This window comes from Netta rufina, assembly GCF_964035555.1.
Source record: "Netta rufina genome assembly, chromosome: 12".
Taxonomy (NCBI): domain Eukaryota; kingdom Metazoa; phylum Chordata; class Aves; order Anseriformes; family Anatidae; genus Netta; species Netta rufina.
In genome coordinates, this window is record NC_140135.1 from 7,720,187 (window position 1) to 7,743,277 (window position 23,091).

The 23,091-nt window shown below is 39.2% G+C and overlaps 1 protein-coding gene across 3 annotated transcripts; it reads right to left on the reverse strand.

The window, feature by feature from the left end:
* Positions 1-3,046: 3,046 nt before the first annotated feature.
* LONRF3 (LON peptidase N-terminal domain and ring finger 3) lies at positions 3,047-22,916 on the reverse strand. 3 transcript variants are annotated; one of them, XM_084294208.1, is made up of 13 exons: positions 22,245-22,916; positions 21,439-21,557; positions 20,749-20,871; positions 18,445-18,600; positions 16,813-17,056; positions 16,043-16,133; positions 12,734-12,848; positions 12,176-12,297; positions 11,335-11,493; positions 10,187-10,349; positions 9,238-9,387; positions 8,377-8,537; positions 3,047-6,506 (listed from the first exon to the last, which is right to left on the reverse strand). In XM_084294208.1, exons 1-12 carry the CDS (start codon positions 22,840-22,842, stop codon positions 8,379-8,381), a joined length of 2,199 nt encoding a protein of 732 aa, XP_084150334.1. In that variant the 5' UTR covers positions 22,843-22,916; the 3' UTR covers positions 3,047-6,506; positions 8,377-8,378. The 3 variants fall into 3 exon arrangements, with proteins under 3 accessions (XP_084150334.1, XP_084150333.1, XP_084150335.1); XM_084294207.1 differs by having other exon boundaries at positions 3,047-8,537; XM_084294209.1 differs by lacking the exon at positions 18,445-18,600 and having other exon boundaries at positions 3,047-8,537.
* Positions 22,917-23,091: the final 175 nt, after the last annotated feature.

Below are 23,091 nucleotides of genomic sequence, written 5' to 3' on the forward strand. Positions count from 1 at the left end.
GCTGCTGCTCAGAAAGCCAGCATTTAAAAACACTGTTTTTCTCTTCCACTCTTTCTGGCAAAAAGCTCGTTATTCAAGTGCTTTCTCTAACCTTTAGTTACCCTGGTTGCATAACTGGAAAGCAGCATCCCACCATGCACTTCTGTGACCCAGTTGTGCCTTTCCAGTAGTGACTTTATGAGTTATGAAAGGTGTGTCTGCCAAACTGCTACAGAAACATTTACTCTACTGACCCTGATTTCCTAAATATTATATAGCCATCATTCACTAAGGAATGAAAAACAGTGTAAAGCATTGAAAAGAAAAATAATTCAGCAATGTTGAAAATCCTTGTGTATGTTCTTTAGCCTTGACAGAGCTCAGGCTTCTCATTGATAAGAATACTTGTAGAAACCACTTTTAAATCATTAATGCTTCAGTAATCTTTCAAAATGAATTTCAGATGGTACGTTCAGTACTAATAGTCACAGTACAAATCATTGAGTCATCCACAGAAGAGACTGAATAACAATTGCTTTGTTGAACTAACTTACAGCCTAAATTGTGATGTTCAGAATTCAGAGTTTCGAGGTCGTCTGCAGACCTGCTAAAATCCTTTCATGTTATCGTGTCACTTATTACCACGTTTTCTACAGATGATAAAGTCTCCATGTGGATAAGACTGAACTACTAATATAATACATAGAGAAAACCATTTATTACTAATTTTACTTTTACAAAATCTTTCTGTAGCTCATAGAAAACACAAAAAAGCCATGTGCTTGATTTTCTTTTCCATCACATAATACAGCATAAGTCAGTTATATAAATAAACTCACTTACATAAATAGCTTAATTCTCCTTTCATTTTATGGCATTATAAACCAATAGCAGATCTACTGAAACAAAAGATGTTATGCTGGCATGAAACTGGTATTGACAGCATACTCAGGCTTTTATTATATAGATTCTTTCAGCCAGTCACTTCTATTGTAACCTGAAAGCCATCCTATCAGAAGATGTAAACTGTTTGGTATGTGGCGGCTGAGGGCTAGTCTTCATAGCAAATCTCGCTCTTTACGTCAGTGCTCTGGTTTTCAGGTAGCCTCTGTGTATTAATTTTTGGCATCAATATACAGCTTATCTTAATGGTTAGTTAAAAATACAGCATGTCTGGTAAAGAAGGCCTGATGACCTAGTTTGCTAGCAAGCATGACTTAATCTGTTCTATTGCGTAGTTTCTGGGGAACTTGGTATTATTAACTGCTGATAAAAAAAATCTGCTCAGCTTGAAAATCAGAAATAATATATATTAAAAACAACAACAAACAAACCTAGCCCTATGATAGTTTACTAACAAAGTTTCCATTCCTCCTTCAACTGTATGTGTGGCCAAGAGGGTGACACATAGCAGACCTTATTGTTTTTTTATTATTATTATTCTGGTTAGGATGGACTAAGGACCAGCTGGTCTACAACTGGTATGGCAGAGGCTAGAGGTGTTAAATAAATAGTTGTTAAATTAGGAAGTCAGCTACCTCACTTGCAGATAAAGATGTTGCAGTACTTTAACTCATAGATAACTGCAGCACATTAATAGATGTTCCAGGATTTTGTTGCATCTCATTAACAGAATAAAAAGCATGTTACAGCTGAATGCCAGAATTTTCAAAGCTGTGGCAGATAACAGCCAGGAGCTATCACATAGCATGCCCTTCACTTTGCTCAGCCTGCCACAGTCCTGATCCAAGCCCCAGTGAATGCAGGTTATTGTGTTATGAAATAAACTGGGAAGCAGAGGCTAACTGGAGTAAGTAATTTCCCTTCAACTGCTTTACAGGATAGAGATCATTAGCACTTCTTAGTGATCATTTTAATGTGAAACATTATGTAAGCATAGCTGACTTTAGAATAATTCAAAAGTCATTTGAATAAATCTGTGTAGATACAGCATTACAAAATGGGAACACAGTGAACAAGTAGTTGGAAAACAGCTTTGCTACCCTTTGTTTTAAATTTTTCTGCTTTAAGCTACAACTAAAAACATTTCTGAACTGTGCATTAAAACCCATTCTTAATTAAAGCCTCCAAACCCGAAATTGAGAATTAAAAGGAATAGATCCTACACGTTCCCAAACAAACCTTCCGTTTTGACTATTTGCTATTTCCTGATGGAAAAGCACTTCAACCAAAACAGTTCCTCTACTCAGATTCAAATTTATGTTGTTAAAGAAAACAGCAGTGTTGACATAATTAGTTTTTGGCTTACTATATACGGTGTTTAGACTATGCCCTGGATTCTAAAATAAATGAAGGACCTGAGCAAGCTTACATAAGAGACCAGCAAGCCCAGCTGTGGTAGTGTAAGTGGCAGGGACTTATTCAGTGTATAACAACCGTGCCACAGCTCCCATCTTGCTTAAATGACAAAGTAAAGGAGCAGTCCACATGTGTTTTAAAGGAACAGTCTGTATGTGTTTACCTTATAAAAAGAATCAGGCAACGTTTCCACAGTTTTAGTAGAATAAAATATGAAGTTCCTCTCAGTGATAGTTCTATGAATAAAACTACACTTTTTGCTTTTTCTGTAAAATTGAGGACTTAAAAAACCCTATGAAACTTCTGGTTAAGGTGTCCTCACTGAATGTAGTGCTTTCACATAGCTTAGAAAGCAGCTAGGGCTCATTCCTGGCTGAGACTGTAAATGAAAAGTTAGCCTGGTTATTGCTTCAAATCACAGACAATGAAGCAACTCACTGTGAAGCAAACAGCATGTGAAAGGTACCACAGTCCAGAGAAGCAAACGTAGTGCTGAAAGCCAGGCCCTTGTCAGTTCCTGTCATTCCTACTTTTCTACAAAGAAGGAAAAATGCTCTTGCTGTCCTTCACAAATGAGGTTTGGGCAACTAACTTCCTTTCTGGGAGTTAGTTCCTTCACATCAAATTTTGTTGTGTGACTGTAGGATCTAAGATTTGTTCTTTATTCCTTTTTCTAAAATACCGGAAAAAGCAGCTCACGTGTCATGTTTGTTACCAGGTGTAGTTCTTTGTTATGCAAGCCAAAGAGTAAAGAACACAAAAAGTTTAATTAGCAAACAACTCTCCACACAGACTTTGTTGGTACAAGGTAGTTATACGTACATCTACAGACACATACAGGTTCTTTGGACTATGATTTTTAAAAAATATATTTTATATGACAATGTGAACAAATCTGGAAAAAAACGAAGTACTTCAACCTTATGTAGAGGTAGCTGAACAGTACTCTGTTCAGTGATATGAGCATAATAACTTAAGTTTCAGTTCAAGTTCATTACAGTGCACAAAAGGATGTTTTACAAACAAATGGAATATACAAGTCCACAAAGAACTTATTTAAAATGGCTTGATAGATATATTTCTGGCACTCTTGTAACCACATAGCTTGATGGAATTAAATTGGACAAGTATATGGTGCCAAATTAAGACATCTTACACAGAGTCTCTTCCTCCTCATTTTTGTACTTCTCCCATCCCTCACCAGGGAATTATAGAAGCTATTACATTGTTTTTGCTACACTTCTGCTCTGTAAACCTTTGTTCTGCAAATTTAAAGATTTAAAGGTGCATATGTGTATATTTATAAAATATATGGCTATGACTCTCTTAAAAAGATCAAGAATGGCAATAACAGAATACAGGCACTTCTATGTGAGGGTTACTTTAGACCTTATGAAACTCCATCATTAGTAAGCACTTCACATGACACCTGGATGAGGAAGTCAATGTACTAGTTCAGTTTTTCTTAAGTATTATCCCTCATTTTAATCCTGACTAGGCAGTTCAGTTTGTACCCAGACAATATTTACTTAGCAAAATGTTTCAGAACAGTGACTGTGCTATAGTAACTATCACCTTTTTGTAGCTCTAAGACTTTCATTGATTTACTGGGCTTTGGAGTAAACTCCAGATCAGATCTTAAACTATTTGCTGTATCAGTTACAGGCTAGGATGTGAAGTAGACAAAATAACTGACCTCAACCCCTGCTTAGCCTTCAGCTAATGAAGAACTCAGGGGACTGGAGAGCACTACCCAGAAAGCATACAGTTCTAGTGGGGTTTTGATGCATCAAAAACCCTGTAGTTAATTTACATTTGTTTTTAAATAAGTTCGTGAACATGTCCTCCATTTCTAAACACTGTGTTTAAGTACAACTGTCTGTCACTAGTTTAAACACCAGTAAAACTTCAGCACCAACCAGAAATCATTAAAAAAAACATCTAAAACAAGACTTAATTTTACAAAGCTTTTTCTACAGCTCAAACTAAGCCAGACCTGCTACATCCAAATCCCCGACTTTTTTTTTTTATTATTAATTAAAATAATCTTTGGATTAAGAAATCCATGGTTCAGGTGTTCTGGTTGCAAGCAGTCATACAGGACGGAAGCATAGGCCAAGCACTAGGTCAGCCATTCAGTATGACAGCTTCTATCTGTTATTGCTACAAGCCAATGGAAGAGAAAATATATGAAAATTTTTTTTTACAATTAACACTAGAATGTCAATTAGATTTAGCATGATAATGGTCTAACACACAGGTGATACACCATTTTATCATGTTATTAATACTACCAAACTACTTTCTATAACTGTGCGAGTTCACTGTCAGAGTTGATGTTTTTCCTGACTAATCCAGTCCTGCCTCCAGTTTACTTTCCACAGTTACGCAAGCCAAGATAATAGCTATTTTGATAGAAGCAATTCCCCATAAGTTATTACTACACAAAGCAACATAATTCACTATAAATGTTAGAAGTTTGTCTATGTATGGGAATGAAAAATGACTGTAATTTCTTCCCCCTCAAGTCATCTGTTTTTATTTAGAAGCTATCTGTATGTACAGATATTGGGAAAGGTGATACAGCCAGCCTTGATTACTTATTTTAATCTGTTTTGTTAAATACTTCATCTATGGAAGGGTGAAAAGATTTCAGATGAACACAACTCTCTCTTTCAAATGCAAATCTGAAGCTTTCACAGTCTCCAGGTGTTTGAATGGTATACCATGATATTCATGAGGAGACTGGCACTTAGTTTGTTCTACTAGTGGCTTTCCTCTCCATCAGATTTTTTATTTTTTTTTAAAAAGGGGGACTCATCAATTTTCTATGTGAATTGAAGAACTTTTGTTGGTTGTAGTAAACCCAACTCACTAATCAAGGGTCAGGGGAAGATACCTTCTCTGAAGGACTAGGAAGAAGCCTTTGCATTACTTATGACCTCACAACAAAAAATAATCAATACTTCTAGCCACAGAGGAAAAGTAACTTTACGAAGTGCTTTTTAAAAAAAAAAAAAAGAGTGGTTGAGACAAAGTAAATACCTAGAACATAGTAAGAAGCATAAATAAAATATTCCCCCATTAAATTTGATCAATGCAATTTCTATTATTGAAGAGAAGGTATTTTAAAATCTGATCATCTGTTTACATATGCATGTAATAAATGTTGAAGTTACATCCTTGTACTGATTACTACAACTGAAAAAGTCACCCATACTGTGGCATAACTAAAGATTTTTTTAAACCTCATTACTTACACAACCATCTGAACTCACTGAAGAGTGAGGCTACTCCTTGTCCAGCTTTTACTGGACAGCTTTGTGTTCTCTAGGAAACTTGTTTCTCACATTTTCCTTTTTTTTTTTTTTTTTTTAAACCTCTGAGGGAATTTGCAGACTACCCATTAATCTAGGATGTGTGGTCACAGAGCAGTCCCAGACAGAACGGTACTGTACATGTACTGATGAACTTCCTTGATGTACTTGATCTGTTGTCCATATGCAGGTCAACTGTATGCATCGTATGCAGTATTTCCAGTGTTTCCAGGCTGCACCAAATACACTGGGTGTTCACAATGCAGTGCATCTATACGCAAATTTCTAATTAGAGAATTGACAGCTGTACTGAAATCTAGTAAAGACAGACAATATTTGCTTATAAAATCAAGGATCCTTTCCTTGGCAATTTCTGAATTAATAAAATAAGCAGAATATGAGTATGCAGAAGATGTAGCGTGCAGGAAAAAAACAGTAAGATCGGTGAGAAAACAGTAAAATAGATATTTAAGGTCCTTTTCTCACAGATATGAGGAACTAAGTGCCAGCTTATTTCTTTGGGAGCAACGTGGGCTCCTTGTTATGCATTAATACATAATAGTTTAAGGAAGAATTATATTTAATGCAGCTTCATTTCCAAACAAGTAGGAGTCACTTTGACTCACGAAGACAAATGCTATAGCAGGTCTCAGCCACCATACACTTGTTATTGTTCAGAACATGTATGTATTTCTATACATTGTTCACAGAGAAGCATGTAAAGTACCACCTACAGAAGACGTCAGAAGTGCAGCAATCTAGCAGTATGGAAACAAGTTGTAGCATTTCTAGAGTAGCTAAATGCAAACACAGAATACATCTTCCATTTGCATCACAAGGCTGAAATGCGTTTGTCTTCCATTCTTTCTTTGGTACCCTTATGGAAAAGTCCTATAGAATTTAACAAGAGGGGGGACAAAATAATTTTATGGAAAGTTAACAGTACAGAAATTACTCTTAACAGATATTTCTGATGAAATAATGACGGGGAAAACACAAACATTAAATTCTACTGCGTTTTTCCATAAAGGCATGGAATGGCAATTGGTGCTATTGTGGGATAAAATAAGGAAATTCGTAGCATTCCACAACAGTTTCAGGGTTTTGTTTTGTTTCTTTTTGCCACTGAAAACAGTAACTAGGAATAAAAGGCCCTGTTCTGCTCACACTGAAATCAATGAAAGTCAAAGTGAGCCCCACTGAAGTAAGATCAGTCCCAGAAAGTGGTAGGCAGAAATCAAGAAAGCCAAAATATACCAACTGTTGATTAAAGCAACAACAAAAGAACAAAACAAAACACCTAAGTTACTGCAATTCTCATTTTTGCCCTGTTTTTACCTGCTTTACAGCTAGAAGTGATCACCCAAAAATGCACTTGTTTTCCTTAGGGGTTAAGTTAAGCTACTATTTAACAACACTGGCCAATCTCTGTTAAGAGAAATGCAGTGGCTGGGTAGAGATTTGAAGCTAACAGAAACCTGAAGATTGGGGTGAAATAAATAAATAGCATTTATTACATTTTCCTTCTCACGTGATACAAACTGCCCTCTGAGTCCTGTGGTTCAAATTAACCCTCCCTCCACCCACATACACACTCCAAAACCAAGTCCCAAACACTTAGAAAAAAATAAAGCTTATCTCAACAGTAACAAGAGTATTTGTAAAAAAGATGTGTCATATCCTACAATGAAATGATACCAATCCTTCCAGTTTCATTTTTAGGAGTAGCCACTGAGTGTGGCTAACTCTTTAGCAGTTGTTTGTAGCCATCATCCTTTCTTGCAAAGAAGGGTTCAGATGTAAATTCAACTAAGTTATTCCCCATTCTGTGCAACATTAGGGGATGGAACCTTCTGTCACCCAATTTCCACTGCCATCAGCTGATCAATGCCTTGATTTAGTAAAGCACTTACACACTCATGCTTAATGTTAAGTATGTCCTTGACTGCTTTGTGATATCAGGGACCTAGCTGCAAGCATAGGATCAAGCTCCAACAACTGTGCATGAATTATCTCAGAATCTGTGTATACAAAGACTTCATGGCAGGCTGTTTCAGGAGAAAAAAACCTTCGGCTACAGTAGAACTGGGGACAAGTAGAAAAACATTCAAAGTACTTGAACACAAGTATCTGAAAAATGATCAAAGCAGTTTTTTGTGCACTGCCAGAATCATAATTTTCCCCCCAGTTGTACATACAGGGTAAAAACACTAAATAAATAGAGCAGCTTACGTTCCTTTAGAGAATGAACACATAAATAATACACACTTTGAAACAAAAAAATCATAGTGCAAAAATAAATTATCAAACGGAAGTTGTGAACATTATTATACACAATGCTATATAAAACCTGAACCATTGGAAAAGACTTAGCAGTTCACTGAAATAATGCATAAACATTATTAATTCTGCTTCACATTAAGCTGCAGTTTATCCTTTATCCACTACAAAAAATAAAAATAAAAATAAATTAAAAACCTCTTAAGCTTTTTAAAAGGTTTATGGCAAACAAGATCACTTTTTGTTCTATCACATTTGTTATTAATTTAGCAGTGCAGTGATTGAATAATCATCTCAGAGTTCCAAATGGAAACTACTGAAGTATCCATAAACATCCCTTGATCTTTATAACTCATTTTCTTTGAAATTCAGGCTTGAAACATCCTGACACTTAAATCTGTAAGACATTATTGCAGTTAGATGAAGTTACAAGAAATACTCTACAGTCAAGTACTGTGGGAGACTTCACAGCTCTCCTCACCATCACCGTGATCTTGTACGAGACATGAATGTAAGGACACGTCTGATGCCATTCAAGCGGTCTTTAAGGGATTTCATGGCAAGGAAAGGGAGCTGAGCTCTGTTCTCAAGTGGAAGGACAGCTAGGACCCACCAGCACCATGCTGGCCCATTAGGATTAGCCTGCAGCAAGGGGAACAAAACAGAAATTAGGAAACATGTATGTGGTATGGTCTTGGTTTTGAACATTTTTCTTTGAAAACACAGCGTCTAGCAAGCAGGTTATGTCATTGCCAGCCTAATGGCTTGGGATTACTAGTTGGCTTGAAACAGAAGTTACAGCCAAGTTGCACCTTTCCTAAAAATGGGATGTTGAATGTAGAAGTGAGATGCATTACTATTTTTAGCAACAGTTTATAGGTTGGTCCTTTTTTTTTTTTCCCTCTTGTTAATTATTGATCCAGTCCTTTGGGATACCTGCCTCCTTCATATTTTATTATTTTATACCTGGCACTTCATATTTTACTTTTGTTGTTATATTCTGTTATTTTAGGATCCCTATTATTTGCAGTCCTTTAGCAAGAGTAACAAGTTTCCTCCCCTGCTTTCTCTTACACTTCTAATTTGCAAAGTAGAGTAGGCAAAAAGACATTTAAGTGTCCTGGGATTAATAATGTAGGTTAAGTTACCAACATTAAATATGAGCTTTCTGTTTACAGTAGTGCTACTACTGGTACACAGCAACATAATCCAGATACTTTGCTTATGCAGGATAAATACAGAGCATTCTTATTTTCATCATAAAAGACGATGCTTCACAGCTTATCAGTTATCCTTGCTATTTCTGTCTCTAGAAGTTACATAAGCCATGGATTCTGGGTACCTGTGGGTCAGGATCCTTAGCTGGCATCGGACCAAAATGACTGAGAATTCGACTTTTGAGTGCCTGCTTGAGCGAGTTAAACCACGTATATGCCAGATCATAGACAGAATCGTGGAGGACAAGTAATGCAGCATAGTCTTGTCCTTGCACCTGAAGTGAGTAAAGAGAAGGGGAAGGTTACTGTTCAGTTTGCTGTTAGGGAAGGCAAATCATTACTTTAGGGTTTTCTGGGGTGGGTAGGAGAAAAGAGCAAAGAATGCCAAGAGAATTCCAGTATGAATCATGAAAGGTGTGATTTTTTCCCCCTAAAAGCAAACTCATTTATCAATTACTTCACATTCTTATAATGTTTCTAAACCAAGGACTCTAATTTGGAGAATAAACACTTCTGGATTGTTATATGAAAATATCTTTTCATAAGCATCCTACAACACAATAAGAGATTATGAAAATAGTTAAAGTTTATTTATCACCTCCTCAAAACAGTAATTTTATCTTCCCACTTAAAACAAAAGCTTATATCAGCCAGAATACTTTGCTTTTTTTTTTTTTTTTTTAAATAATTGATGTAAATCATTCTGAAGGTGTAGTAGAGCCAACCCTGCTCCCTCTTACCTGAAGAGAAGTTTTCTAATTAGCTTCAGAGCAAACAGGCAACTCGCCCCTACCCCACCACCTTTATCAACTGCAGTTACTCTGTCTAGAAGAGTGGGAAGATCTCATCCTGGATTCACTTAGTTTCTAAAATACTCTAGGGAGAACATTCTTCAGCATATGGGCAGTGTGTGCGTGTACTCGTGGTAACTCATATTTCATATCTTTAACCATGAGCGGTCAGTAAATACCAGTTTAATTTAACAGTAACTGTTCCACAAAACAGAAGTTTGCGTGATATATTTGCTTTGAATTTTAGGTATTATACAGTTTAAATGAAATCTTTTGGATTCACCTTTTGATCCTCAATGTACTCAATATCTGCTGTATTATAGCCATCGCGCTGGCTGTGCTGTATCACCTTAAATCTCCTCTTGCCAATGCTGTCTACAACGGAGCGACCATCAGCAAAGAATTCAACGTTTCTTATCTCCAGAATGCAGCCATAGTCTGCAAACCTATTTAAATCAGAACAAAAGCAAGTAAACAAGTCTTACTCTCTCTACCCTTAGTTCCACAGAACTGCCATACAGCCAGTCCCTACCACAAAGGTACTTACTAGTGTCAGCTAATTCCCATTGTTCACAGTACTGACCTGCTATAGCTCAAATTATTCAACAATTGTTTTCAAAACTATCAAGAATATTCAGGCTGTCTGATCTGATTAACACTAACTGTATGCTTCAGAATACAAGGAATTGCTTATGAAATTGAAAATTACACAGCCCAGAAGCATGCTTTCTCCATAACTCTAGTGTTTTCAATCAAGACAAAAGAACAAATGCAATTCAGAATAATTATGGAAGGGCTATGAAATCTATACATGAAAAACTTCCACATTTTCAGCAGATTTTGTAGGCATGCATTTTGTGTATGTCATACCTTGTAGGTATCCCTCAAAACAAAAGGAAAGAGCTATATACAGAGACAGACATCAAGGTCAAGGCCAATAAGACTGACTGTAAAAGGTTCAATGTAAATGCTCAGCCAGTCCTTACAAAAGTCCTGCTCTACCTCTACAGCCTCCAGTGTATTTAGAACTGTAGCCCAATAGCTTAGCTATTTTCCTAATTTAAAGAACACCTTACCTTACTGCCATTTAAATTTGATTTCTTGTGGCAAAGCATTAGACAGATTTTAAAACAGTTGAAAATATGCTTCCTTTCCACATATTTTTAAGAGGTCTGCAGTTCAACTTTGTATAAAATGCACTAGCTCTGTGTGTTTCAAGACAGATGGGCAGTCATAGTCAGAATCCAACTGCTCAAAAGAGAAACTTCAGTCTTTTCAGTGTCTTTAACTGGCATGATTAGGTAGAAGGTCTCTCTACTAGAGAACTATCACATATGTTTATAGTGATGGACCTTTCTGCACCTCTCTCCAAAGGCCTTGCTCCAAACTAAGTGGGGTAGATCAGATGGTCCAAGCATGCTGCTCACTCACCCCTTCACAGGGTCACTGATGCACATCCCAAATTGTTTGGTGCCAGTCTCCATGCACCTTCGAATCATCAGGCGGTAACATGGCTCAAATATGTGCAGAGGGCACGGGACTGTAGGATAAGCCATTGTGCAGACAAATATAGGAACATTCTTATTTAGGCTGTAAAAAAAAAAAAAAAAAAAAAAAAGAAAAAAAAAAAGACACCAGATAGGAAACTTAACCAGAACACTCACAAGGTATAAAATCCATACATTTTATACAAGAACATTCTTTAAAATTATTATATCTGTAAATAGAAGTTTAAATTTAGAGTATTATTAGTGTAGTAAGTAAAAGCTAAAACTGTTTCTCTTTAAATTGATTATCTGACTAGTTACTGTGGAAACTGATACACCACTTATTAGCAAGAAAGTTTTTAGTTATGCTGTCTGGTTTTGCTCGTGAGAGCATTAAAGCATCTCTGCTATTCTCTTTATAGATTTTCCTTAATCCCACTTCTTCCCTACCCAGTAATTTCTGCCCCCCAGCCTGTAAGACTACTTCCACTTATTGTCTTGCTCTGTGGCTTTCACAGAGGGCTACTGAAAGCAGCTACATTGCTTTATAACTTGTTTATAAAGTAACATCCCGGATTTCTTCTTCTTATTGTTTAGCACAGTGTCCAGTCCTTATGCTTACTCAAAGCACAATTTCACCTGGGCCCTGTTCTCTTTGAATCACTGATACCAAGGAAGAAGCTCTTTTGTCAGCATCTTAGTTTGCGTTCCCCCGCAGCAGGAAGCATTTGTTAGCTAACAGCAGTAGTATTAAACACCAAGTTTTAAATACATGGTTTACATACTTGGAAAGCTCTGCTATTTCCTCTTCATAGATCTTTCTTCTTTCAGTGAGTTCCTCTGGAAGATATCTAGCTATTAACTCCTCCATTAGTACTGTTTTACAGTATTTCCTCATAGCCAAGCACTGCAGTAAAAAACAAAACCAAGAGACACAGAAGCCATTATATTGTCTAGCATTTCAAAGTGTGCGTGGCCTATGCTAAGGCAGTCATCTGTTTGTTCCGTTTTTCTGTGTCTATTGTGCATCAAAACAATCTTAAGGTTGCACTGCCACTGAAGAGTAGTTTATCAAACTATTCCCTACGTTAGGGATGTTATTTAAGACAATCTGCAGGTGACCTGCCTTCCCTCCCAGATTTCCCAAGTACAGGCCTGGTTGTAAGGTTTCAACAATGGAGATTATCCAAGCTCTAAGTCACAAGAATTACAAGGGCATTTCAGAAGTCACCTTTTTCTTCAGTTAAGCAATATTACTTTTGAGTTTGGAAGATTCCTGAAGGTGCTACTTGATCCTGTCCTGCGCCCTTGAATTTGTACTGACAACATCCAACCATCATTACCTCTGAGAGCCCTTCTTTGCACAGGGGACATTTTGGGTTGTGATCCAGGCATCTCTCAAGACATTTGAGGCAGAAGGTGTGTCCACAAGGTGTAGTGACAGGTTCATAGAAGAGCCTGGATTGGAAAATCCAAAAGACAAAAAGACAACAATATCGTGTACCAAAACAAAAGAAAAAGCTTTTACCGAAAAGCTTTGCATTAATCCACTAATTTAGCTACTGACTACTCCAGGGATAAAACTGTTCCTTGCTTTTCATTCATGTCTTCATCCAACTTCTGTCTTTATTCAGCTTACAGACTTAATTATTGTCACCCAACGTGGAAAAGGCAGCCCATGAACTCAAATTTTGGTGAATGTGAGGGAGAAATACTGTCTTTAAGTTCAGATAGGCCAGGCCTTCATTATATTCAACACAAGCAATAAATAGAAGCAGAAGTTGGACCATCTAACTTTTTCTGATGAAACTGAGCAATGCTTATACAACTATTAGTGTGGAAATCATGTGATTACTTGTATGTGCTTCGGTCTACCCAAAACAACTATTTGCAGTAATAGCCCACAAATCATTACAATGAAATGTATTATTACAAACCTGGACTGAGAAAGCAGTTTTGTTGGAATAGACAGTTTTTAAACCTTCAAATGACTGTTTTTCTGGAAAAGCAATGATATTAAATTCATGTTTCATCTAGAAAAATATTTAATTATATAAGGCCAGGACTTTAAAGTATCTTCATATCTAACCTTTACCCATTTCAAGCACCCCTGGGACACTTATTTTCATGTAGAAAATATTTTTGGCTTATTATAACTATGTGATATTGTAAAGTGATGTTTCCTTGCAAGTAAGTACCATAGAGAGATGTTGATCATTTAAATAATCCTACTAAATCTAAATAACTTTATTTTTTAAATACAAAATCTTCAAAGCTATAAATTAAATTGCTTGGCATATGATACGCTTCACAGCATACTGCGTAATCATTTTAGGGGCTCAAATACTAGCCTAATTTTAGTTTATCAAGTTTATCAAAGCTGCAAACTAAGTTCTATTTTACTTGTGGAAAGTATAAACATGTAAACCCACACTTATTAATATCTTGAACAAGATGAGTGTACTTAGGAGCATAATTGGCTCTTCACAAGATTGCCATTGCCATTTTATTAAATGTCCTTAGTTACTATAAATATTGACATTTAAGCAAGGGAACATATGAAGAAGCATCTAAAATGCCGCACCTATTATTGCAACTTGACTGTGTCATTGAAAATCCTTATTACTTGTTTGTTTCATGAACAGAAACCTCACTGCCTTACCTTATTGCCCTGAATTACGTAAAATACCAAAATCTACATTATGCTTCAGTAAGAACTGGTTTGCATATGCAATTATTTCGTAGTGACTACTTGAAGTGTTAGCATAAATGCAAGAAATTCCTGTTAAAATGCACGATCCTGCTCTGGCTCACTGTAGCCAGCAGCAGCTTTTTCCCCAGTGACTGAGGGACCTGGACCAAGTGTTGTGACTTGCAGAAAGCAGCACTATACAAAAAAGACTTCTTGTGACATCATTTTAAGCTACTGTAACAGCAGAAAATGAGTATTCACGCCTGCTGAGTAATGCTCCCTCATTTCTCACCAACACGTTGCTTTGAGCTTTACTTTTTTTCCTCCTTGCTGCTGGAGTGAATGTAGATCAATAACGTTTTGGCCACCCTACCAGACAAATAAGCTAATAACAGCTCCTGCAGTTAATTGTGAATAGGTCAGTAGGTTACTAGGTAATTAGTCCAAAGTATCTCAGGATCCAAATCCCTAAAATACATCTGACAAACACAGCAGGAAATAATTATGATCAACCTGCATTAATAACATGAAAAAGATCTTGTGACAGCTTCCCTTAGCACAGGCCTTCATTATTGCGGTGTTACAAGGCTGACATCCTTCTAGATGCAAGGCCTGCATTTGTGATTGCAATTATACGATCAGCACTAACAAACATGCCTGTACTGTCACAGAACCAGCAATCCTCAAGCTAAATTCATTTAAGAATGTATTTTAGTCTGTTTCTGATTAACAGAGGATGAGAAAGTAGCACTAATTAATTTCATTAAAAGCACTGAATAATTATTTGTGGACATAATCATAAACTCATTAAAGCCAGATAAGACCAACTGTGTGGCTTTCTGTTAGAGGAAAGTTTGGTTTTTAGCAGTATCAAGTGTTCTTACAGTTGTGTAAAATTTTGGAGCGTGTATTTAGCTGTAGGCAGTTGCAGGTAGAAGGGACAGATCTGATTTATTCCAAGCAGAAGCAAGTTTTAGCAGTTGTTCCCTCAAAGGTTTCAGTTTCTTTGAAATAAATTGAAGCACTCCCCCCTACCAGCATATAACAAAGCAAAGAAAATCCTCATTTCTCCAGTCACAGACCTTCAGAAAAAAAAAAAAGCCTCTTCATGGATTTTTTTTTTTTTATATCTGATATTCAATAATTGGAATTTTTGTGCAAGACAAACCTTAACATACTTTGTTGATAAATCTGAGTAATTAAAAAGATAAATGTAAGCAATGCCTTAATGCAGAGATCAAGACTCCTGTGAAACACATCTTCCCAGTGTTTCTTTCAAAGTCAGTAACAAAATCTCATTTCTTTTTAAACAAAGCAAGCAGTAAAACATGTGCTTGACAATTTTTTGTTGTTGTTTTGTTTTCTAAAATCAAAGTCATTGCTGTCCTTAAGAAAAAATCTGTTAATTAACTGAGAGAAGAGATCAAAGCAGTACAGTGATAGACTTTGTAAACTAAGGAATTCAGTGCATCTGTTAAGCAATAGAGGAAAAAAAAACATACTTGATTGCTTGCAAGACCCTCCTATTGTCATAGCAAAAACACTAATTTAAATACAAGCTTGCTATATTGGTAATACTTAATAGTTATTTTGTGTATTATATAAACATTATATATGGCTCTGTAAATTCCAGAGGATGAACTGTGGTCAAGTGCACTGGGTCAGTGGGTGGGTGTAACTAGTGAGAAGAAATCTTTCAGACACCTCCACTAACGTGTGTAACCCTTCAGTGACCTCACATGTCCTTCCCAGTCATTAATCTGGGGCAGACTGGAAGTACCTATTCATCACAGTGCTCAAAACCAAAGATCTAGAAATGCATTAATGGAATAATAATTATAATAAAGGTTGGTTTCAAGTCAGAGGGAAAACTACAAGTAAGCTAGAAAATCTCTAGACTGAAAATGGAAAAGAGATCCAGTTTCAAAGCTAATGACATCCACAAGGAAATAATGGATACCTCATACACAGGGAGCAGTCCAGATCTGATGGATCCACAGATTCAAATGGAGTGTGTTGCCCAGTGCCATTTCCTTTCGTATCAACCGCATCTAACAATAAAAAACATATTACAGTATGATTGGACACTGATACGTAAGCATAACCTGCAGCTGTACATCTACAACCAGCATCTGATATTTAAACATGCATTGTATTTACTTGGAAGTTACTGAACCATTGAGCATCATTACAGTAATTTCTACACAAAGCATCAAACTCAGCTTTGACACAAATAAACACACCTCCCCTTAATTTTGGTGACATTATGCCAGCTTACAGAGGGTTGAATTTAGGCTTGCATTAACAACATCAAAATATATTTTGCTGGAAGCCTTAAGTGGGACAAGTTTTGCTGTCATTCTACTCTACATCCCACACTGCGAAAAAAGGGGCTAGACCTCAGATGTCAAAAACAAACGGAATTAATGCTTAAGCATAATTTTCTTTATTATTTTTAATTGATACGGAAAGTGCCAGAAGTACATGTAACAATGTTCCTTAAAAGATTCAGAGCTCTGCTGATAAACGAGCAATTGACTCAACATTCTTAGCTACCTTTTAGACTAACATTTTTTTTTTTTTTTTTTTTTTTTTTAACATGGAAGGTTCCACATCATGCCCTGATTAAACTATAAAAATCAAAGTGTAATTTGGACCCTCTTAAATTTTGTGTGAGCAAAAACTCTGATTGCATGTCATGGAACTTATCCTGTGTGCAATTCAACATACCTTTCTTCATGAGCTTGCAGGGCACCTCAGCATTTCTCACCTCCTCCGAGCAGCCCTTCCTTTTTAGGAGGCTGCGCTTATCAGAAATGAGAAAGGCAGACTCTGCAATGGAGGCGAGTTTGTTCTCCTCCTCTAAGCAGTCCTTTTTACTCTCTGTGATTTGTATGGATTTCCTCAAGCTGCCAGAAGTAGTTACATCTGGTTCCTCTTGAATAGGAAAACCCTTTTTCTGTTCCACGTTTACCTGTGTAAAGAGAGGATTGACATTAGAACATCAATCTTCCATCAACTTGGTAAGGAAAAAAAAAATCAAACATGTCATAAGTCTTTAATATTGTGAATCACCAGGAAGGACTTTGTCAGTCAAGGAACAGCAGTTTGAGAATTACTCTGTCAGGGCTTGATTTCAATGAAAAATAACTGCAAACTATCCTCCCCTCCCTCCCCCAGTATCATCGAGTATATTCAGCCTTTGTGCGTGGCTTTATAGTTTGGCCATGAAATTCAAGCAGAGATCTGGCTAAATGTCAGGTTAAATACATTGTTATCGCTTAACCCAAGGAAAAATACATATTGTTTCTATCATAAGGATGGTATTAACCATCAAAACAACCAAAACAATGTGAGTTTCATTCTAAGGAAGCTGTATAAACATGCAATTTAAAACAGGAAAAAAATGCACAGCTTCCTTCAGAGAGAGACTTCTTTTGCAAAGGATAAAACAACCATTCTCTATCCTGTTATGGCTACAGAACAACCTGTGAGCAGCCATTCCATAGGACTTCACCTATCAGCTTGTCACACCAATTCTCCAGATGAGCCTGAAAGCAGATACTGTGAATTGTGATCAGGATGGTGTTTAACATGTAGAAAGATGAGTGAACTGTCCCTCAAATGACTTACTTCATGACAGGCTTGTATGAAGGGATTTCTTTTCAGAGTATCCTAAAAGCCTTTCCAGAACGCAAGGTCACTGATTATTCTTAACAGTCTCAACAAGGCAATGCAAAACCTACCATTTTTGTTTGTAGGGACTAGTCAAGTTTTCTTCTACATGTACAGCATATGCAGATCCTATTCTCAAAGTTCAGGTCTTAATGAAGCAGAAGGGGTCCTTACCCAAACCTGTGAATTTAAACCTCTACAGCTTTTCACAAAACTCTGGCTATGAAAACCAAGTTATGGTCTCACTAATATAAATTATGTGGCTCTACAATAATCTCTAGTCAGCTTATAGAAACTGAACACAGGATGACTTTGTTGCTGACACATCAGTTACGGTTCAAGCTAAAACCCTGTATTTGAGTATTTCAAGGCCCTTGAGGGTATCTCAATCCGTACTTCAGAGGCTCTTTTCTACTACCAGCTACTCAGAAGAGCTAAAGGCAGCAATAGTACCCACTCAATTCTTACATAAAATTTGTAAGAACAACAGAGGGCTTCAATTAAAGAAACAGAAGAAGTCAGTAAGACTTCAGTAGGCCCACATTGTTTTTTGTATGTTCTGTAACACAATATGTCTGAAAAAACGCATCATTCCATCTCCCAGAGATGAAAAGGAGAGAAGGCTTCCCCACGTGAACATAAAACACACAGCAAAATTAAGAACCACACATCAGACTTGATCTTTACCTTGAGCAACCTTTGTAGGTTATGGCTGGTGCCTCCAGATCCCACTGAATTTAGGAGATTCCCCTTTAATCTAGAGTGATGTGACAACAGCTGCAGGATATCTGGTAAGTGTTCCTGAGCATTTCCCGGGATGAGTGAAAACAAACTAAGTAGAAGCTGTGATATAAAACAGAATACTTCACTGCTTAGTTCCTTCCTTGCAAGCTCTAAATGAAAAAGCAAGTAAGGGAATAGCTGACAAGCATCCTTGATTTTTTAAAAACCGTTTAAAAGAGCCCTTTAGTCTAGGATAAGAGAAAAAAGTGCACAAGCTAAAGCAATACAGGCCAAGCAAACAGAGGAGACATTTTTGGAGTTAAACAAGCCCATACATTACTAACCATTCTCTAAGTGAAACACACACCTGTGTCCTGTTTTTCTGCAGTTCACCATGAATTACTAACATCTTTATTTTTTGCTGCACATCAGAAATTTCACTGAGTTTACTAAGTACAGAAAGCACTTATCTCAATCCAAGTTCAGTTAAGTGTTTCTGATACTGTAAATTATAACTATTTCTATTCACTCGTGAGAATAGAAAAGTGTAGTCAGGAGAAAAATGCTCTCTTCATTTGCTATCAGAAAATAAATGAATCTGTATCTAGTTGCAACTTGTAGCCACTCGTACAGCACAGCTCATCAGATGATTATGAAAGAAACAGATGAATGGAAAATTTGCACACTTTGAAAACTAATTTCAACATACAACAGAGGTGATCCTGTTGATGCCTGAGGAAGCTGTATGGCAGCTAAGATGGCTTTTTAAAGCCAAAAAAGATTCCAAAGGATCAAGCTATGTCAAAACTAACACAGACAGACAGTTAATAAAAGCAGAACATCACAGTTACACCCAAAGAATTTGGTAAGAAGTAGTTTGACATTGTTATGCAAACAGCCTTGGAAATGACCCAGTAGAATACTGCATCATGGATGAACTCTGTGTCTGATGAGTGCCCAAGTAATTCTTTCAGTCACAAGCAGCCAAGATTTTTCTCAGAACCCCACTGCTCAGAAATCAGGTGTCTCAGATAAAGCTCTTTGGAGTCTGAATTTAGAATCATATCTGTTTATTCCTGCCCTTCTTGCTCTAGTGCATAGGAAGTCTCCCAGCATGACTATGAAAAAACAAGTTATGATACAATGATGGTGAAAGACTGCATGGTGAAACACTGGCAAGAAAAAAAAAAAAAAAAAAAGGTCCAACCAAGCCAGAAAGCTAAACAAATAACAATGAGAAAAAAAATCACAGGAAATGGAAGTCTCAACCATATACAAAGTGAGATACAAATCTGGCTGCACTGCAGCCACCCAGGTTATAACTTCCTCAGTTAATTTCATGAGCAGTGCTTCACTGCAAGAATGCTACTGTGCTTCTGAAAGGCTTTTCATGTCACAGCAGTCAGCAGCCCAGAGGTTCACAACCCACCAGCCACTGAAAAAAGCATGAGCACACTGTCATGAAAGAAAAATCAGTATAATGAAAACAGAAGTATTACTTCTTTATTATCATAAGCTATTGTTGCTGTGACGCTAAGCCTTTCAGCTACAACAGAAAATGATTGATTGTCAAAACACTAATTTCTGAAGTGGTGGGCAAAGTAGTACTAGCAAATTTTACAAAATCTCTAGGAATCCACATCAACTTCAGCTGCTGCTGAAAAAAGGCTCACCGCAGACCTATTTTGTTGCTTTTTTGGCGTTAATTATTAGCAACCTTTAAAAACTATTTTAAAAACAGCTCTTTTGTTGACTGCTTCCTTCCACGCCTCCTTCACACACCGATACTCAGCACAGCACGACCGGCAGTAGGAAGAGAGCTGCTGCTCCCAAGTGGAGTTTGAGGGGTGCTGCGTGTTGCGTTCTAGCAGTCAACAGCCTGATACAACATTCAATAGCAACTCCCCCCCTTTTGCACTCTCACTGGCAATACCTTGCTAAGCTAGGAAAGAGAACATTAGTTTGATTATAGGGAATCACAATAGTCCGTGGGTGGTGATTATTAACAATTGACATTTACTTCAAGATTACTGATGCTAGCACTGTGAATAACTGTTTCCAAATAGTATCTGCCTAGTATGTTTATTTTACTACCTCCCTACCTCCAAGAAAGGGATACACATAAGCCCAAAATTTGAACAACAGCCTGGACATCCCTCCACCCAGCCCTTCACAGTAATGAGAGAGGGGCAGGGGAAAGAATAAAAACTCTTTTTCTATGACAGGCCACTGGAAACAACATAGTTCCAGATGATTTAGGGAACTTACCTTCTGAGCCTCAGACTTGGCAGTCTTGTTCCCAGTATCTAGAGCAAGGCAGAATAGGAACTCTCTTAAAGCTTCTTCTGTTTTCCCCAGATTAGCTAATGCTTGTCCTTTCCTTAAGTGACCCTGCAACACAACACATCCACAGTTGCAGCTTTCATTCATTTTGTTGTGAGAATGCAATAAAAGCAAGATGAAGCAATAGAAAATCTTTCCAGACAGAGAAAGTTAGGCAGGGATAATTCACTAAAACAGTCTATTATACCTTGACACCACCAACGCCTGCATTTCAAGCTCTTACAGGCAGAATAGGGATATTCTCCAACTCGGGCAGATATAATTCTCACAGCACCTGAGCCCAGCTGATCTTGGAGAAATCTACTTCCCCTACATTAATCTCCTAACTAGTGATTACTTCCTTATATAAAGATATAAGCACAACATCCAGTTTTTAGAGACAGTTCATGAACTTGAGATGCCTGCAGGTCAAAAACAACAGCGCTAGCTCATCCTCCAGGATTATCACTCTCTTCTTTCACCCCAGAAAGCTCAAGAATACCATGGTTCAATGTCTGTAAGCCACAAGAGTCCAAGAAATTACAAGACAAAGCTTGCCTCAGATTCAGCTCTGACCAAGGCAATGGTTTTCTATCCAGGACAGCAGCATAAAAAGCAACTGGAGTCAGAACTTACTTTCAACCAGTACGGCTGAAGTCTGCATGCTGTTTCTGCATCATGCAATGCCTCTTCACAAGCTTTCAAAGTAGAGTTAATCTGGGACCGGTTGCTGTATAGTAAGTGGTCGTTTGGGGCTGTAGGAAATAAGAGAAATTGGTTGATTAACTTAACTTAAAAGTAGTTACATAAGCTTTACTCTTTTCAAATTTATTTTTGAAGCACACGCTGTTCCTCACAAGTTGTGCATAAAAAAAAAAAACAATATACCCAGTCTTTAAATAACCGTGTAGTAAACGAAATATGGAAACCTCTTCGTGCAGCTCCAGCCCAAGTGCCAGCTACACATTACATAACCGCAGGAAACATTGCATAAAGAAGCGCCCAGACACTTGCACAATAAAATCACCGGCTCCGACCGAGGACCAGAAACTTACAGGAGACATTTGGGGTGGCAGGAGGAAGGCTGCTATTGTGTAGACGGGAGTTTCAAAATTGCAAGCGTGAAAGTTTCGAGGGGCGGGCGCGGTTCCCTCCGTGCCGCTGCTGGAGGTGGGAAGAGGAGCGCTGCCCACAGGCACCTGTCCCCGCCGCAGCAGGGCACGGGGGGCTCGCAGCTCGGCACCCGCTGCTGGCAGCACTCGGGGCTCGCAGGGGGGGGCTCGGGGCAGCCCCGCAGCCGGCTCCCCCCTTCCCTCCCAGCTCCTTACACAACGGGGCCGGACCGCAGGCTCCCGGCTTATGCAACCGCTGCTCTCCTGACCCACTTTCACCGCGGGACGGAGCCTCCCAGCTCCCCCCCCCTCCACCTCCGCCTTCCTCACCTAGGCTGAGCGCCTCGTTGTACTTCTGCAGGGCGGCTTGCAGCTTCTTCTCCTCGTACAGGCGGTTCCCTTCGTGGCGGAGCTGCGACGCCTTCACTTGGCAGGGGAACCACTTGGCCAGCAGGTTGCTGAGGATGACATTGACCCGCGGGAGCTGCCCGCCCGCCGCGCCGCCCTCCTCCCGGCACAGCACGCAGCGGGCCCGCGGCGGCCGCTCCCTCTCCAGGCACTTTTTGCAGAACGTGTGGCCGCAGGGCAGCGACACGGGCTCGAAGAGGAAGCCCTGGCACTTGCGGCAGCCGAACACCTCCCAGTCGCGGGGCTGCTGCTGCGGGGGGCCGCTGGCGGCGGCGGGCAGCCCTTCCCTCAGCCGCACGCCCCGCGCCAGGCACTCCACCAGCCGCCCCAGCTGCTCGGCCCGCAGTTGCCGGTGCCGGGACGCCAGGCGGTACAGCGGCAGCGCCTCGGGCAGCCTCCCGGCGGCCGCCAGCCCGTCGGCCCGCCCCAGCAGCGCCCGCCACTCGGGGGCCCGGCTGCCGCCCGCCGCCAGCTGCTGCAGCACCAGCGGGGGCTCCGGCGGCGGCTGGCGGGACCCCATGGCGGCGGCGGCGGCGGCGGCGCCCCTCAGCGAGGCGGGCGGGCGGGGGGCGCGGCGGGGCCCCGGCGGGCCATGGTGCTGCCGCCCCGCGCCGGGAGCGTCCCGGCCCGCCGCCGCTTATATAAGGGCGGCCACATGATGCGCAGAGCCCCAGCTCATTGGGCGGCGCCCGCGGGGTGTTATAAAACCGGGCGGTTTTGTAACCGCCGCTGCTACCGAGGGGAAGGGGGGAGACGCCCGCCTCTGGGC

Coding starts and splice junctions, on each gene's coding strand:
- LONRF3 (XM_084294208.1), bottom strand. CDS start 22,842: ATGGGGTCCCGCCAGCCGCCGCCGGAGCCCCCGCTGGTGCTGCAGCAG. Junction 20,872..21,438: donor TTCAGCCGTACTGGTTGAAA/GTAAGTTCTGAC, acceptor GTTGTGTTGCAG/GGTCACTTAAGGAAAGGACA. Junction 8,538..9,237: donor CTAAGGATCCTGACCCACAG/GTACCCAGAATC, acceptor CCCTTGCTGCAG/GCTAATCCTAATGGGCCAGC.